This window comes from Ylistrum balloti, unplaced genomic scaffold, assembly GCF_031769215.1.
Source record: "Ylistrum balloti isolate Yb309-2 unplaced genomic scaffold, AGI_CSIRO_Ybal_v1 Utg370380, whole genome shotgun sequence".
Lineage (NCBI taxonomy): Eukaryota > Metazoa > Mollusca > Bivalvia > Pectinida > Pectinidae > Ylistrum > Ylistrum balloti.
Window position 1 is genome coordinate 279,455 of NW_026782265.1, and position 17,597 is coordinate 297,051.

The window sequence follows — 17,597 nt, forward strand, 5'->3', positions numbered from 1 at the left end:
TACACAATACAAGTACAAACATATTGTTGTACGCATCTATTAGGATACACAATACAAGTACAAACATATTGTTGTACGCATCTATTAGGATACACAATACAAGTACAAACATATTGTCGTACGCATCTATTAGGATACACAATACAAGTACAAACATATTGTTGTACGTATCTATTAGGATACACAATACAAGTACAAACATTGTTGTACGTATCTGTTAGGATAATCAATACAAGTACAAACATATTGTTGTACGTATCTATTTGGATACACAATACAAGTACAAACATATTGTTGTACGTATCTGTTTGGATACACAATACAAGTACAAACATATTGTTGTACGTATCTGTTTCAATACACAATACAAGTACAAACATATTGTTGTACGTATCTATTAGGATACACAATACAAGTACAAACATTGTTGTACGTATCTATTTGGATACACAATACAAGTACAAACATATTGTTGTACGTATCTGTTTGGATACACAATACAAGTACAAACATATTGTTGTACGTATCTATTTGGATACACAAATTGTTGTACGTATCTGTTTGGATACACAATACAAGTACAAACATATTGTTGTACGTATCTATTTGGATACACAATACAAGTACAAACATATTGTTGTAGGTATCTATTTTGATACACAATACAAGTACAAACATTGTTGTACGTATCTATTTGGATACACAATACAAGTACAAACATATTGTTGTACGTATCTGTTTGGATACACAATACAAGTACAAACATATTGTTGTACGTATCTGTTAGGATACACAATACAAGTACAAACATATTGTTGTACGTATCTATTTGGATACACAATGCAAGTACAAACATATTGTTGTACGTATCTATTAGGATACACAATACAAGTACAAACATATTGTTGTACGTATCTATTTGGATACACAATACAAGTACAAACATTGTTGTACGTATCTATTTGGATACACAATACAAGTACAAACATATTGTTGTACGTATCTGTTTGGATACACAATACAAGTACAAACATATTGTTGTACGTATCTATTTGGATACACAATTCAAGTACAAACATATTGTTGTACGTATCTATTGGGATACACAATACAAGTACAAACATATTGTTGTACGTATCTATTTGGATACACAATACAAGTACAAACATATTGTTGTACGTATCTGTTAGGATACACAATACAAGTACAAACATATTGTTGTACGTATCTATTAGGATACACAATGCAAGTACAAACATATTGTTGTACGTATCTATTGGGATACACAATACAAGTACAAACATATTGTTGTACGTATCTATTAGGATACACAATGCAAGTACAAACATATTGTTGTACGTATCTATTGGGATACACAATACAAGTACAAACATATTGTTGTACGTATCTGTTAGGATGATTTTCTCAGTCTCGGGTTTTTTCTCCGAGACCGAGCCATCACATGGTCAAAATTTCCCGTGTATTTTTCTCCAATCACGCTTCCGATTCCGTCACAGAAGATTGTCATTCGATCTAATCTCCAAGTTAACATTAAAACTCTCACTGGATGTATTTAATTTTTTTTAGCTAGGACCAAAAGTTAAGCTCATATCCTCTTGGATGTAACAAATCGGCATGTTGACAAAGTCTACACGCAGATTGCATTACATTTTAAGTTTATTATCATCCAAAAAGATACGTACAACAATATTAGCACTATTTGCGAATCAGATACAATATGTGTCATGATCATAGTGAGTATATAAACTATGGATATTACCATTTGAAAGCAGAGTTTACCTTCCGGTGTTACGTTGGTCCGCCATCTTGAAAAGTCCTATCCATCGTACGATCACGACAGTGAAGACTGTTCAGACAAGATTAACAATCGTATGCTGGAACTAGCGGCAACAGCATGTAAAATCAAATACCAACATGGCAACATTATCATAATTCAAAATCAAATTCCATAAAACCATGACAAAATATGAACAAAAGAAAGATTTTCACGAAGACTCATGAAAAAGTGCACGGGAATAAGACCAGGTGTTCCGGAAGAGTAAGCATCTTCTGTTCATCGACAGCACCCACCATTTAAACGATTAAGCCACTTACTATACTATGTTGTTTAACCAATCTATTAGAAATGCTGTTTTCCCCTGTGAGTGGGAAAAAACTCATGTTTTACCATTATTCAAAAAGGGAGATGCTTACATTCCTTCTAATTAAAGACCAATTTCTTTACGGAGTTGTCTGTCTAAAATTATGTAAATCTGTTGCATATTTTTAACAATGCTAGAGAAAATGATATTTTTGTAGTATCAATCTGAATTCCTTGCAGGCCACTTCACTGTCTACCAATTAGTAAAACCGTATCATAAAAACTGTCTCTGCTGTTGATAATAATGAAGATCCTTTTGTTGTTTTTTTGTAACTTGTCAAATGCTTTTGACAAAGTTTTATTTAAACTTCGTCAGTATGGGATAGAAGGAAAGCTGCTATCCGGTCTGGAAAATTATTTGTTGTGTATGGAAATAACATTTCTTCTTTTAAATGGATCACAGCAGGAGTTCTTCACGGTTCTATCCTTGTTTTATATTAATGACTTAGCTTACCTTTGTCTGGCTATTTGCTGACGATTCTTCTCTTCAAAAAATCGTCTGCCAATTTAAATAAAATCGAGCCCACATTGAATCTGGGTTTGTGCCATCTTCAAACTTGGTCTGGTAAATGGCTTATGCAGTTCAATCCTATCCCAGTAAAGCCGAATTTGGCATGCGATGGTGAGCCGAGTGCAACGACTCCTATCATCATTTAGGAGTAACTCGTAGTAGTAACTGTGGGGAGACCACATCACCCATCTTATCAAATCTTCTTTTCAAAAAGTTAATGCTTTGAAAGAACTGAAGTATGAATTTGATAAGTCTGGTCTTAATACTATATTTTTATCATTTATACGACCTGTCCTTGAATATGCCTCGTGTGTTTGGGATGGATGTTCGGAACACAGCATCAGACACCACTGTCGTGACTTGCGTTAAATCTATTTATGGTAGGTATTTGCCAATTTCTGGATAAATTTTAAATGTACAATTATCTCTTTTACACAATATCCAACAACTTTACTCTTTCTCAAACACTCACTTTCTTATTAGGAAAAGGATGAGACAGATCTAGTGGTTATCCTGGCGGAGAGAAACATTCAAAGACAACGTCAGCTCTGTAGGACGAATCTTATCTGGATCATAACATTCAAAGACAACGTCAGCTCTGTAGGACGAATATCCTGAAGACTGGAGCAATGTAATGTTATACCGAATGAAAACGAGAACGATAAATATACCACTCGACAAAACAACATTATATACTCAAAGAAACATTATAAACTCAAAGAAACATGCGCTAGACTTAGAAGTATACTGTGTACAGCAGTAAACAGAAGTCACATACCGTTGGTATGATTGTAGTCACATACCGTTGGTGTGATTGTAGTCACATACCGCTGGTATGATTGCCTACAATACGACTGTTTTATTTGCACTTCTCTGCATTGCCAGGAAAAACTTGTGAAGTTCTTGATGCCCGCGATATCAACTCATAACATAACGATAGTTTGGCCGCGACGTTAAAATGCCACCAGTCCTAATAACTATACTAATGTCACATTTACTTCCAACTTCAATTAAATGTAAGATCAGTCAAAGTTTTATGGTGATCGATGTTGTAAGATTTGTATTTATCTCTCAACACGTTGCTGCTCAGTGTAAACTTCTTTCCGTTAATACAAATGAATTGTGTAATCTTCTCTGTTTTGATTCACTAGTTTTATATCAATCAATTCTCATACTGCAGGGATTTTTACATGATAAAACAAAAAGAAGACTTTCCATCATATATAAGGTTTATACACCATTGATAAGTGACAGTTACCTGTCGGTTGGATATACATTATGGAATGGCAATAATTGAATAATACGAACCGCATTTCAGAGTTGAATTCTGTCATTAAATCCATACATACACCCACTGATTTATCTACATTGTTAGACATCCATTAATCTTTTGTAAGTTTTACTCCTAAATGCGACTAGAAGACAATGCTTGGATCATTAATCTTTTAAGGTCAGGTATAAGGCGATTATCTCCCTTTTATTGTAGTTATAGTACACACAGTTGTAGGAGATCATATATGTATTGGAGGTGTGGGTTAGTTAGTTATTCCTGGACATTTGCCCCGAGAAGGTGAGGACTGATTGTTATATACACTTTTACATTAAATGTATAATATTTCATATTTAAACAAATTAACTGTATGATCATGTAAAATACCAGCTCGTAGTGTTCACGCGCTCAATACTTCGTTTTTATTGTCTTCGTGACTCGTAAATCTAGTAACTTTTCCACTTTTCAATTTCCAAGATAAAACAAACTTAATGTGTTATCTATTTTAACTGTTACGTTAAAAATGATTCTGTTTTATTGATATTGTTAATATAAAACAGTTTTATCTACAAAATATCCTTTTTATAATTAAAATTGTTTTTGCATGTCTACCCTTTTCTTAAAAAAAGCAATGACAGGATTTCTGCTTCCTTAATGAATATAACTTAACAACGACCTCTTGTATTGCTTGCTCATAACTCAAATAATAAAGGTAAGATCATTCTGATTTGGTGCATAATGGGCACATAATCTAGAGTGACGTCATATGCATCTTTGGGAATAATGTTTGATATCTAAAAATACCTAACACAATCATATATATAACGATATTGACAAGCTGCGAAGATTAATAACATGTATTGTATTTGTTTAGTTCCTGAATTGTAAAAAGCGCTGTAAAGATGGGTCTCATTATAAATGCTTTCAAATCTACAGTCATTGTCATTGTCTGAATAGTATTTACAAGTTTGAAACGTAGATATGTTTGTCTGTGCTCCAATAAAACACATGTTATGTATTGAAGTGCATTTCAGGTTGGGTCTGACATGTTATAAGAAAGCAGATAATACGTAAAATCTCGGGGTAAGTCATGAAATACGCGTGAGATGCACCATGGGAGCAAACGGTTCTACCGGGGCAACGCCCTCTTCAGACTCCAGGCCAACGCCGACTCCACGCAATGGCAACACTAAAAACATAAATGACAATACCAATGGCGATGATGCGAACGAAGGACCAATACAAACACTGGGAGGAGAGGGAAAGACGCGCAGCAAAAAGGCATACAACTCGATCAACAACAAAGTAGACAACAAGAACTCCAAACATGCACAACAGCCGATGGCCTTTCAGAAAAACAAGGGAAAATTTAAACCCGGAAAGAGCAAGAAAAAGGTAACGTAGATGTGTGGCTAATTTACAAGTAATGAAAAACATACACATATTGATTTCTACAACACAGTGTCACTCAAATTGTTTCGACCAGTTATGATGATTACTATGCCAATTACTCCCAAAAACAACTATGTACCTGTTTTTAATGAAATGCTGTTCTAATTACATACTACTGCACATGGTTTTAATTGCTGTTCCCAATATCAACAATATTATCTAGTGTACGTGTTTTTAGTTAAACTCTGTTCCAAATATTATCTAGTGTACGTGTTTTTAGTTAAACTCTGTTCCAAATATTATCTTGTGTACGTGTTTTTAGTTAAACTCTGTTCCAAATATTATCTAGTGTACGTGTTTTTAGTTAAACTCTGTTCCAAATATTATCTAGTGTACGTGTTTTTAGTTAAACTCTGTTCCAAATATTATCAAGTGTACGTGTTTTTAGTTAAACTCTGTTCCAAATATTATCTAGTGTACGTGTTTTTAGTTAAACTCTGTTCCAAATATTATCAAGTGTACGTGTTTTTAGTTAAACTCTGTTCCAAATATTATCAAGTGTATGTGTTTTTAGTTAAACTGTTCCAAATATTATCTTGTGTACGTGTTTTTAGTTTAACTCTGTTCCAAATATTATCTAGTGTACGTGTTTTTAGTTAAACTCTGTTCAAAATATTATCTAGTTTACGTGTTTTTAGTTAAACTCTGTTCCAAATATTATCAAGTGTACGTGTTTTTAGTTAAACTCTGTTCCAAATATTATCTAGTGTACGTGTTTTTAGTTAAACTCTGTTCCAAATATTATCTTGTGTGCGTGTTTTTAGTTAAACTCTGTTCCAAATATTATCTTGTGTACGTGTTTTTAGTTAAACTCTGTTCCAAATATTATCTTGTGTGCGTGTTTTTAGTTAAACTCTGTTCCAAATATTATCTAGTGTACGTGTTTTTAGTTAAACTCTGTTCCAAATATTATCTTGTGTACGTGTTTTTAGTTAAACTGTTCCAAATATTATCAAGTGTACGTGTTTTTAGTTAAACTCTGTTCCAAATATTATCTAGTTTACGTTTATTTAATAAGCGCCCTTTCCAATATTAACTAGTGTACGTGTTTTTAATTAATTACTGCACCGTTTAAAAATAACATGAATACTCGAAAACAACTAAGATATACATTTGTATCAACTACTTTACAGGAGGTTGACCGTCTGTTGCCGCCCACACCTACAGCTACCACCAAATACTCTTTGCTTCATGACATAGATTTCCAAGCTGTGGACCAGCACGCCTTCGACGTGAGTTTCTGATATCGGTTGTTTGTAGAATTATCCTTGGCGATTTCTTTAGTGCTTTACATAATTTGGTTTCGGTGTTTCGATCGTTTATGAGGATTTCAATTGATAAAGAATGTCTTTATATAATCACTAATTAGGGCACCTTCTAAAGATAAGAAAGTTTTTTTCTGTTGAATTATATTTCCAGGCACCATTGGAACTACTGATGGGGTCCTATTTTGACCTAGTCGAGTACCTAACAGACGACAACTCATGGGATGATCTAGTCAAATGTCGAGTCATCTTCCGATGGATTACGTCATATGATATCACGAGGATGAAGATTGACGTCACTCCGCCGCCCAATTCCCCACTCGAGTATTTCAGTAAAATACAGTGTGATCTTGGAAGCTACCCAAATCTCTTCTACATCCTGTGCGAGTATGTTTATCGGTCAATATATTATATGTGTTGAAAATGTCGATTAGATGTATAGGTGCTTGTAAGTAAGAAATATCATTTCAACTGAAAGGATTTATTGTAAGTCATGTTACGTCAGACTATAAAAATAAGATATAAACAAGTTGAATAAAAAATAAACAAGACTTCAAAATTCTATTTCTTTAAATCGACCTAATCTAACAATAGAATCCATTGTTGTTATTTTAAAATATATCAGTGTACTAATCCTAATCTGTAGTAACTATTTAAAATACAACACTAAATTCGACTAAGCTGTATTTCAGTAGTTAATCTGCGATTATATTCGTCTACGTCCCCTGATCACATGAACAATGTGTAACAAAATGAGTAAAAATGGGTTTAATGGTAACTTTGGAATGGTGTGTATCGTAGAGAGCAGCATCTAAGTTTAAAGTACATCAGGTCAAAAGTCAGTCAATGCTGGACAGAGGTAAACAATCCCGTGAGTGACAGATAGTGATGCACGCTTGATAACGGGCGGGGTGTGCACCCCAGTGTTGAAGCACCGTGGCAGAATAATGCCGGTATGATTGATCAGGACAGATAGATGCTCTCTCTTGTATGTCTCGCGCTCTCGAACATATAGGTAAGTAAACAAGATAAGAAGCAATGTACAAGGTAGATCAAAAGGGTGTGGAATTGATAACAGGTACTCCTAGACGCACGTGCCCTTTTAATTATATGCACAATGGGCGTAATGATAGGAAAGTTGTAAAACTTAAGTATAGGGGATATTAGGTATTGTGAGAGAGTCCGAGGGAGAGTTGAAGCCAGGACATTGAGCAGAGAGGAGAGCGTGACGATGTATGGGCCCGAGTTAGAGAGCGGGAGAAACATCTAGAATGGTTATGTACTATGACTTTTAACAAACAATGAACAACCAGTCTAGTGTTATCAAATGCATTTGTGTGGTCACTATACGCTACTATGTTACAAATGTGTTTTTTGTTAAAAAATGCCAATAATTAATTGAAAATATTTAACAATGTTGTCGAGAAAAAATTGAGGCCAGTTCCGTATTAAAAATATCAACATTGAACGTTCAACTTATTGTAAATTAACTGCAATTTGAGAAGGAATCATTTCCTTATTTTAAGTTCTGATCACAGCTTCCTGACGTAATTAAATATCATTATATAACAAAATAAAAACCAACAAGGTAAAAAACAGTTCGGATCAAGATTCAGCTAGGTATATATATATTGTACAGCATGTCGATTACAGCTAGGTATAGATATATTGTACAGGATGTCGATTACAGCTAGGTATATATATATTGTACAGGATGTCGATTACAGCTAGGTATAGATATATTGTACATGATGTCGATTACAGCTAGGTATAGATATATTGTACAGGATGTCGATTACAGCTAGGTATACATATATTGTACAGGATGTCGATTACAGCTAGGTATAAATATATTGTACAGGATGTCGATTACAGCTAGGTATATATATATTGTACAGCATGTCGATTACAGCTAGGTATAGATATATATTGTACAGCATGTCGATTACAGCTAGGTATATATATATATTGTACAGGATGTCGATTACAGCTTGGTATAGGTATATTGTACAGCATGTCGATTACAGCTAGGTATAGATATATTGTACAGCATGCCGATTACAGCAAGGTATATGTATATATTGTACAGCATGTCGATTACAGCTAGGTATAAATATATTGTACAGGATGTCGATTACAGCTAGGTATATATATATTGTACAGCATGTCGATTACAGCTAGGTATAGATATATATTGTACAGCATGTCGATTACAGCTAGGTATATATATATTGTACAGGATGTCGATTACAGCTAGGTATAGATATATTGTACAGGATGTCGATTACAGCTAGGTATAGATATATTGTACAGGATGTCGATTACAGCTAGGTATATATATATATTGTACAGGATGTCGATTACAGCTAGGTATAGATATATTGTACAGGATGTCGATTACAGCTAGGTATAGATATATTGTACAGGATGTCGATTACAGCAAGGTATATGTATATATTGTACAGCATGTCGATTACAGCTAGGTATAAATATATTGTACAGGATGTCGATTACATCTAGGTATAGATATATTGTACAGGATGTCGATTACAGCTAGGTAGAGATATATTGTACAGGATGTCGATTACAGCTAGGTATAGATATATTATACAGGATGTCGATTACAGCTAGGTATAGATATATTGTACAGCATGTCGATTACAGCTAGGTATATATATATATATATTGTACAGGATGTCGATTACAGCTAGGTATATATATATATTGTACAGGATGTCGATTACAGCTAGGTATATATATATATCGACAGGATGTCGATTACAGCTAGGTATATATATATTGTACAGGATGTCGATTACAGCTAGGTATAGGTATATTGTACAGGATATCGATTACAGCTAGGTATATATATATTGTACAGGATGTCGATTACAGCTAGGTATATATATTGTACAGGATATCGATTACAGTTTCCGATGGTTTTTGAAAGATAAATTTCAAATGTATATTTGTCTGATTTTAATGTTTTCTCATCTTTGTCCTTCTAGAATCGCAGATGTTCCATGCGTTGTAGTGGAAGGTATAAACAAAAGTTCCATGTACAAAGTAGGTGAGCCCATTGAAAGGGAAACTCTCAAGGCCCAATGGAACGCTGTGTACATCTACGACGAGTGGCGTCTAGTAGATACATTTTGGGGAAATATGTGTGCTGAGAACGAGATGCCAGATGAATGGAAAGACATGGATGTTATGAGCAATACCACAGGGCGCAAAACGGAGATAGACAGCATCGATGGTGATGGGAGCGTCAAAGGTGATGCAAATATTCCGGGGCGCGGTGTGTCGCGACAACCGACTGTGTTAGAGGGAACAAACGACCTGCCGACGGACGAAGAAATTTCCGAAGCTGGAAAAGACAGACGCTTTACTGACCTTTCATGGAAAAGACATCACAAGATGATAGTAGACGAGCACTACTTCTTGACAAACCCTAGTGAACTGATCAGCACCCATCTTCCCGACGAAGATGTTTGGCAATTACTGGAGGAACCTATACCTTTTGCGGAATTTGAGGAGCAAGCCTTCATGCGTGAACGTTTCCACCAGCTTGATATGAAGATTGCTGATGAAGTTTATGACAACTGCATCATCGAAGCCATAGATGGAGAAGCCGAGTTGATACTGACTCTGCCTTCTGAACGAAGTAAAGACTATAGATTTAAGTATGTCTTATTTAGGTCTCACCTTTCAGCGGAGGAAAGGACACGATTAGACATTCTGTTGGACAGATTCGTTATATTTGAACATCTACAAGAGACATTGCGTTTTTCGTTTCAGTTTCCAATAGCTGGGAAGTTCAAATTAGACATATATGGATTGGATAAAACAATACCCGATATCAATGGCTATGATCTCGTGTGTTCATATCTTCTAGAAGCAAATGACACTCAGAACTGTATACCTCTGCCTGATTACCCTGCCATAGGTTGGGGACCTGGAATAACTTCTACAACGGCAGGAGTCGAAGCAATTTCACACAAAGAGGCCTCCATTCTAACTGAAGATGGACGTCTTGAAATTGTCATTGGTGGAAGAGAGGATCATAAACTAAAGATGAGCCTTCGCAATCCATTTTCAGATGAAGCCAATTTGGACAAATATGCCATTCTGAGATGGACAGGGACTGATTATATCATAAACACTCGTTTGCCCAAAGGGGGCATGTATGCTTTGAAGCTTTATGCCAAAAACTTAACTTCCACGAAGGAGGAACATTCAAATGTGTTGAATTATCTCATCAAGTGCTATGGTAGGGGTATGAAGAATGACCCATTCCCAAACATTAGCACTGGGAACATAGGTGCTAATCCAGCGTGCAAAGAATTAGGCATTACATGTAATGGATACGAAGATGGAATGATATTCGCCGAAAATGGATTCGCTCAAGTTGAGTTTGAGAACCGAGGGGACGTAGATTTATCATGCGAGTTACATACAAATGTTCAAACGCAAGCCGATAGGATGCGTGTGACCCAGAAGAACGGAAATAACAAAAACTGGTTCTATTTGGATTTACCAGCTGAAGGTGAATATTCTATGAATGTATATGCACACAAAAAAGGGCATGATTTTACGGACTTGCATAACATACACGCCTTTCTAGTCCAGTCAACTGGTAGACCAGTACAAGAGGGCACTGTAGGAAGAGTGAAAAACAGCAATTTCTGGAAAGGTACAACACCAATTATAGCCGAAACAATTTATACCAAGAAAGCTGAGATCGCAGTACCTGTGCCCACAGGTATAGAGAACGTGATAGCCTTTCTCGAACAAAAAGAAAAAGATGGCGCTCCAAGCAGGAAGAACGTGGAAATGGCAACGGAACTCGGGATTACAATATTTAAGGTAAAACTGCCGAAACACGGTGAATACACTTTGCACATTTATCAACAAGCTGAAAAAGTATATCTTAAGAACATCGGTAGGTACTACATATTCCGATCCAGTTCTGTCGACGTAGTAGAGGATGATTTGATTACCATCATGGATGCCATCAGGGAGGAAAGATTGAGGGTCGGTCAGGATGTATCCGCCATTGACGCCACAAATAGAGCACTACGAGCAAGAAAGAAGAGGAACGTCCCTGGTAAGTAATACCCTATCCTCGATACTCATGTGGTTACGGTCACCTTCACTCGCTGCGCCCCTGGAACATGTCATTGCCAAACCTTGTGGACAAGACGAAAATGCATGTTTGATCCTTTGATGTACATCAGTCGAATCTCGAGGTCGATAACGGTATATCGTAATGGCTTTGAAGTTGGGTGGTGCTCCTTTGTAATCTTCAAAAAAAAACTTATCAATCTATAATTGGTCACTTCTTCCCTTCTGGGACAATCAACTTACTAGGCTTTTCCCTTGGTTTTGCCACGACATGTTCCAGGGATGCAGAGAGCGAAAGTGATCGTAACTCCTGGAGTATCGAGGATGTAATATTATGCTGTGATGAGTTGTGTATATTTTTTTATAAAAATTATGACTTTATCAACAATAAGATAATTTACTACAGGTATTACGACGTTACATGTATATGAATATTGTAATAAAAGGTGTTCTGGTGTATGCAAGAAAAGGGACTTTTCTCATAGATAATGAATATACTTCGCTAAGGGACATTAAGTAATGCTTAGCGTCAGGAATGAAGTATATGGATTCATTGAGTGTAGAAATCTGTAGAATATGCTACAGACTAGGATAACGAGACTTTAGACAAAGTTCTTACTTGAGAAAAATTAAAATCTAGCGGACTGGTTTATAAAATAATGTAAGTTGATAATGTTTAGCTTAGCTAAGGTAAAACAATACCCTTTTAAGGAATTTTGCGGATTGCGCATATCGACAGCAAAAGCAATGTCAGACTTCCTCATTGAGAGTGACATATGTAGGACGCTTTCGGCGAAAAGTCGCTGGCAAAAATAGTTAAAGGTTCTGGTATCGAGTAATTTCTGGCCAAAGTTAATCGATTTTAGCGAGCAATTCAGCATGTATTATGAAAGCAAACTATTTCATCATACTGAGTAAGCACGTGACTCGATAAAACAAACCCGATCTGTCCATAACTTGTATGTATGGCCGTACATTAACGATTACATTTAACGGATTTCAGTTGACGAGAAGATTGCCTGTGCACAGAAATTGTTTCTGTCGCTTGAGTCGAATGACCCTAACGTCATTAGAAAGGCTTTAGAAGAAATGCTGTTGACACAACCAGATTCGGGGAATACGTTGGTAAAAAAAGCCAAGAAACTCCTTAGATACAAAGAAGCTAAAAAAGGTATGTTCTGCATGAAAAGAATGCTCATTCATGATCCATGTGTGAAAACTCGATAGTGAATCCGAGTGGTTGCTAATGCTGTATGCAGTACGATGAGTAAAAAATGGCTGTTTTTTTTTCCAAGCAACTTGATTCATATCAAAGCATATCATTAACTCGTAGGTATTCATAATTAACTAGTTTGCTTGCAACAGTTGTAAAGAGTATAGATGTTTAAAAAAAAGAGGCCTGAAAAAGCTTTGATATCAGTCAGAGACGATAAGTAGTTTAGTTATAGATATTATAGATGTAATATCAAAAGTACTTTGATGTTTTGATAGTTTACGATAAGTTTGATATGATAGGTATATATACAGAGAGTAGCACGTCTGTTTTGAATGCAAAAAAGTACATAAAATATGTTGATATAATGTGCATGGATGTACCAAACATAAATATGTGGAAAAGTTACGTAAGAGTTAGTTGTAGAATGTATGTAGATATCATTAGCGGAGGTAGTTGGAAAGAATGTGTAAATAATACATTGTTGTACACTAGGAGCGTATCCTTTAAAAGGGAAGTATTTCAGGCACCTGTCGATCTTATCAATTTTATTAAACAGAGCTCAACCACGCGTATAAGACGAGGAATCTTGCGGAACTGGAAAAAGCAATAGTTAAAGCGAAATCCGCCAATACAGACAAATCTCTGGACATGCCATTGTTACTAGCGAGACGTCTACGAGACCGTCTTCGTGTGCTGCAAAGACTGAGCGAAGGTGTTCGCCAGGCGGATCACAAGACAGTGGGAGAAATCAAAACATACGACAGTCCACCTATCGGTGTCCATGATGCTGTGAGGGCAGCTCTGCTTCTGCTAGGGCATCCGCTGTCACAGACAGAAGTAAATATTTCAGTACTTTCTTGGGGTTAACGTTATACCCATTTTGAAAGCCAAAGAGCTTAAAAGCATGTATGTATGCTATTGTTGTATTTTTAATGTAAACTTGTTCTAAAATTAGATGAAAATGTTGATGAATTATAGGGCTAGAGCACCTCCCCGTCTAGATTTTAAGCTTTCTTTTGATCACTTTGGGTTGTCCTCGGTCGCCTACTAGCCTTCCAGATTTAGACCCTTTTCATCATTTCTAAAATTCTAAATTCTGAAAGGACGAAACAGCGTTTTGATGCAGTTTAGTTCATTCTTTGACTCTATTGTATCTAATTATAAATTGTAAAAAGAAAGGTGCATATGTGTATTGTTGTTCGATCAGTGTTGATAGTACGAGGATTAAGTCAAGGTCGCAGCTGCATTTGTCATATTGCATTAACCGGAGATAATATGTATATATTGCATAATGGAGGGGTATAGGGGAAGGACCTTTTCAGAGTTTGATTTATATACCCATACACTTTATAGTCATGTCAACTACTATAAAGACCGTATCAATTACCAAATACAATGAGAAATGTTTGTAGTTCGTCATGTTGTACTTTTGACTACTTTCCTTCATGGTGTTTTTTTTCAAAACAGATTAATATATATATCAATATCTATATCTTTATACATATTTTCCCTTTATAGAAATGGAAGCAATGCAAAACTATCCTGCATCAATCTGAAAATGAAAACCTCGCACAAATAATGGCAAATTTTGAGCCAAAAGACGTATCTATAGTAACCGCTATAGAAGCAAAAATGCTTCTTGGATCCTACAGCGAAGGAAAAATGAGGGAAATCAGCCCGGGAGCAACGGGAGTATTTATATGGGCAAGTAGTTTGTATGAAGTGCCGTTCATATTTATGTTTCAATGTCTAATGACATGCTGAAGTCAAGTCAGACTTCCTTTTGTAAGAGTTTTTGAGATAAACTAAATGTATTAATTTGTCTTGTATGAGTAGGTTAGACAGATTTAAAATAATGTGCTTACGATTTGAATTCTAAAAAATCAATTATCGTAAACACAGAAGTTAGATTTAGCAACTTTCTGCCTTCGGCAAGTCACCGTCTCTCAGTCACTCGCTGTCTGCCTCTAGAAAGACGTGGTCATGTAGACACTTAATGTCTTTCTTCGGTAAGACATCGTCACCCAGACACTGCTGTCTTTATCAAGACATCGTCACCCAGACACTGCTGTCTTTATCAAGACATCGTCACCCAGACACTGCTGTCTTTATCAAGACATCGTCACCCAGAAACTGCTGTCTTTATCAAGACATCGTCACCCAGACACTGCTGTCTTTATCAAGACATCGTCACCTAGACACGTGCCGTCTGCCATAAGTAATGCTTTGCCATCCTGACTCTGTCCGCCTTTGGTGCAACATTGTCATTTAGGCACTTACTGCCTGTTTTCGGTAAGCCATCGTCACCCAGATACCAGCAGCCTGTCTTCGGTAAGACATCACGACTGCATGACTGTAGGAATGATCACGTGTCACTCAACTGAAATGACACTATGACAGTATCACTCTTCAATATATGTTATGTTCCCGGGTTCTTAACCAGTCATCGGGACACAGGAAACTTGAAATGTGCTTCAGACATAGGTCCGCCAGTTGAACATACAGGAATTTCTTGCAGAATTATTGAAGAGGTGTCGTATTTGTATACGGCCAATAATGGATATGTAAACAATGCATAAGTATCAAATTGCTTTCAGATGACATTCATATTGCCCAATCTGAAAGTTGTTCGAAGTTATTTTATAGACAATAAAGTAAAACTCTCTTCCATGCTTCATGTCAATGAGGACAGAAAATTATATTGATTCGAGTGTATCTTTTGTATTTAGGTGAACTCCATGATTAAAGAGATTGAGGCGTCAGTTGGAACTCTTAAAGAGAAGAAACCTAAACCGAAGCGACCAGTCGTTATAAAGCCAATCCACACCAAACCAAAAAAAAAGTACGTAACTATTACTATGGATATGCTGAAACAGCGTCCTCCGCTCACTACAGAAGAACTGGTTGACCTAGAAGCAAGAACATACAAGAATGCATACCGAAGAAAGAAACTTAAGGGTATGTTAATCCCAGTAGGACATCCTGACCGTGGTAGGAACAGTGGTTACATGGTAATATCGGACCCACCTATGATCAAACCCACTGCATCGGTCAAAGCAGAGAAGAGGAAGAAAAATGTTTTACCGGTGAATGTGAAAGGCAAGAAGCGGACGATAGCTTCTTCAGACAGACTCGGACAGAATGCAGATGTGGATGACGAAACCTTGAAGAAAAATGACAGGAAAGGCAGACAAAAGGCTGATGAAAGATACGATGATATTGTTGATACGTCGTTGAAAAGTCAATACTCGGAACCAGATTCTCATGACTTCCAGAAAATCGAGGTGAAGGAGCACCACAGCACAGATGCTCAATACACACCTGATTCGGAGGCTAACGGAAACAGTCTGCCACATAGTAACGTTTCATACAACAGCATACCAAATAACAGTGTGTTACATCCGGACCAACACACTCAACAAGCCAAGAAGATGAATCAATCCAAGAAACACCAGTTAAGGAAGTCCTACAGCGAGCCGCGCGTCACTAAGCCGGGCAATATCATAGATCGCCACTCTTACTTGGGGATTTATACTCGGCAGACGCAGAGTGAAATTCCAATCAAACCAATGAAAGTCGACCCCAAACTTGTCAACTTTAGAGGGGTCTCCAGCTATGCTGATAAATATGAACTACAAAAATCGTATTACGAAGCTGTCAAAGTAAGTGGAAGTTCAAAATAACATTGGAAGGAGTCAGAACCTACATACATGTGTGACATTTGTATGCCATGATCTTGGTACGGGATATGTATATTTCCGGAGCTACAACTTTGTCATATTTGGAAGAAAATTTGTATATTTCGTAATTGATGAAACTTCCAGTTGTATCTGCAGATATTTTACATGTTTTATCAATAAGCGAAGACGACAGCGTTCCGTCGGCTTTGAACACTTAATAAACAATTGTCACACTTAAAGACACACTAACAGTATTTATAAAAATGAAATTCGATGCGGGAGAAAGTGATTATTTTTGTAAAGATGTCAAGAGCACTATCGATAGGAGATAAGATCGGAACATCGAATTTGAAAGTGTAAATGAATCAGCACCAATCTCATTTAATGTTTTGTGATATCAGAGCTATCCTAAGTTCAATGAAGTGTCAAATGGTCAAGACACCCGCAGTCTTTAGGTATATAATTGTTAAGTATTTTGTTGGATAGGGCCGGTTGCGGAGACCATTGTGGATAATGCCTTTTCAGTATGCAATTTTTAACAGATACAAGATCAAAATTTACGTTTTAAAGGTGCATGACAGATTTGGTACATACTGAATTTTAGATTAAACCAAAGACATTGAATGGAAATTATTAACCAGTTATAAGTAGCCCATTTTTTTTATATCTTACTATACTTTTATATATGCGTGGGCATTACAAGGTTAAACATCACATTATCATTAGCTTTGCATGTAAATAGAATAGTAACATTGAATAAAGGCAATGAAGCTGAATGAAAATAACTGACCCGTTTTGTTTTAAAGAAATTCTCCTTATCAAAGTTACATTTAAAAGCTTGTGGTTACATCCGCAGTATTAACAAAATGGAAACCTCTCACCACTTTTATTATCATCATTACTAACCATTTAACACCA

The 17,597-nt window shown here is 36.2% G+C and overlaps 1 protein-coding gene across 1 annotated transcript; it reads left to right on the forward strand.

Annotated features, from left to right (window-relative positions):
- Positions 1 to 10,733: 10,733 nt before the first annotated feature.
- Positions 10,734 to 16,682, forward strand: LOC132554115 (uncharacterized). Its single transcript, XM_060218416.1, has 5 exons — positions 10,734 to 11,766; positions 12,787 to 12,954; positions 13,556 to 13,836; positions 14,518 to 14,703; positions 15,729 to 16,682. The coding sequence occupies exons 1-5, from the start codon at positions 10,734 to 10,736 to the stop codon at positions 16,680 to 16,682; spliced, it is 2,622 nt and encodes an 873-aa protein (XP_060074399.1).
- Positions 16,683 to 17,597: the final 915 nt, after the last annotated feature.

Coding starts and splice junctions, on each gene's coding strand:
- LOC132554115 (XM_060218416.1), top strand. CDS start 10,734: ATGAGCCTTCGCAATCCATTTTCAGATGAAGCCAATTTGGACAAATAT. Junction 11,767..12,786: donor AAAGAAGAGGAACGTCCCTG/GTAAGTAATACC, acceptor AACGGATTTCAG/TTGACGAGAAGATTGCCTGT. Junction 12,955..13,555: donor ATACAAAGAAGCTAAAAAAG/GTATGTTCTGCA, acceptor TTTATTAAACAG/AGCTCAACCACGCGTATAAG.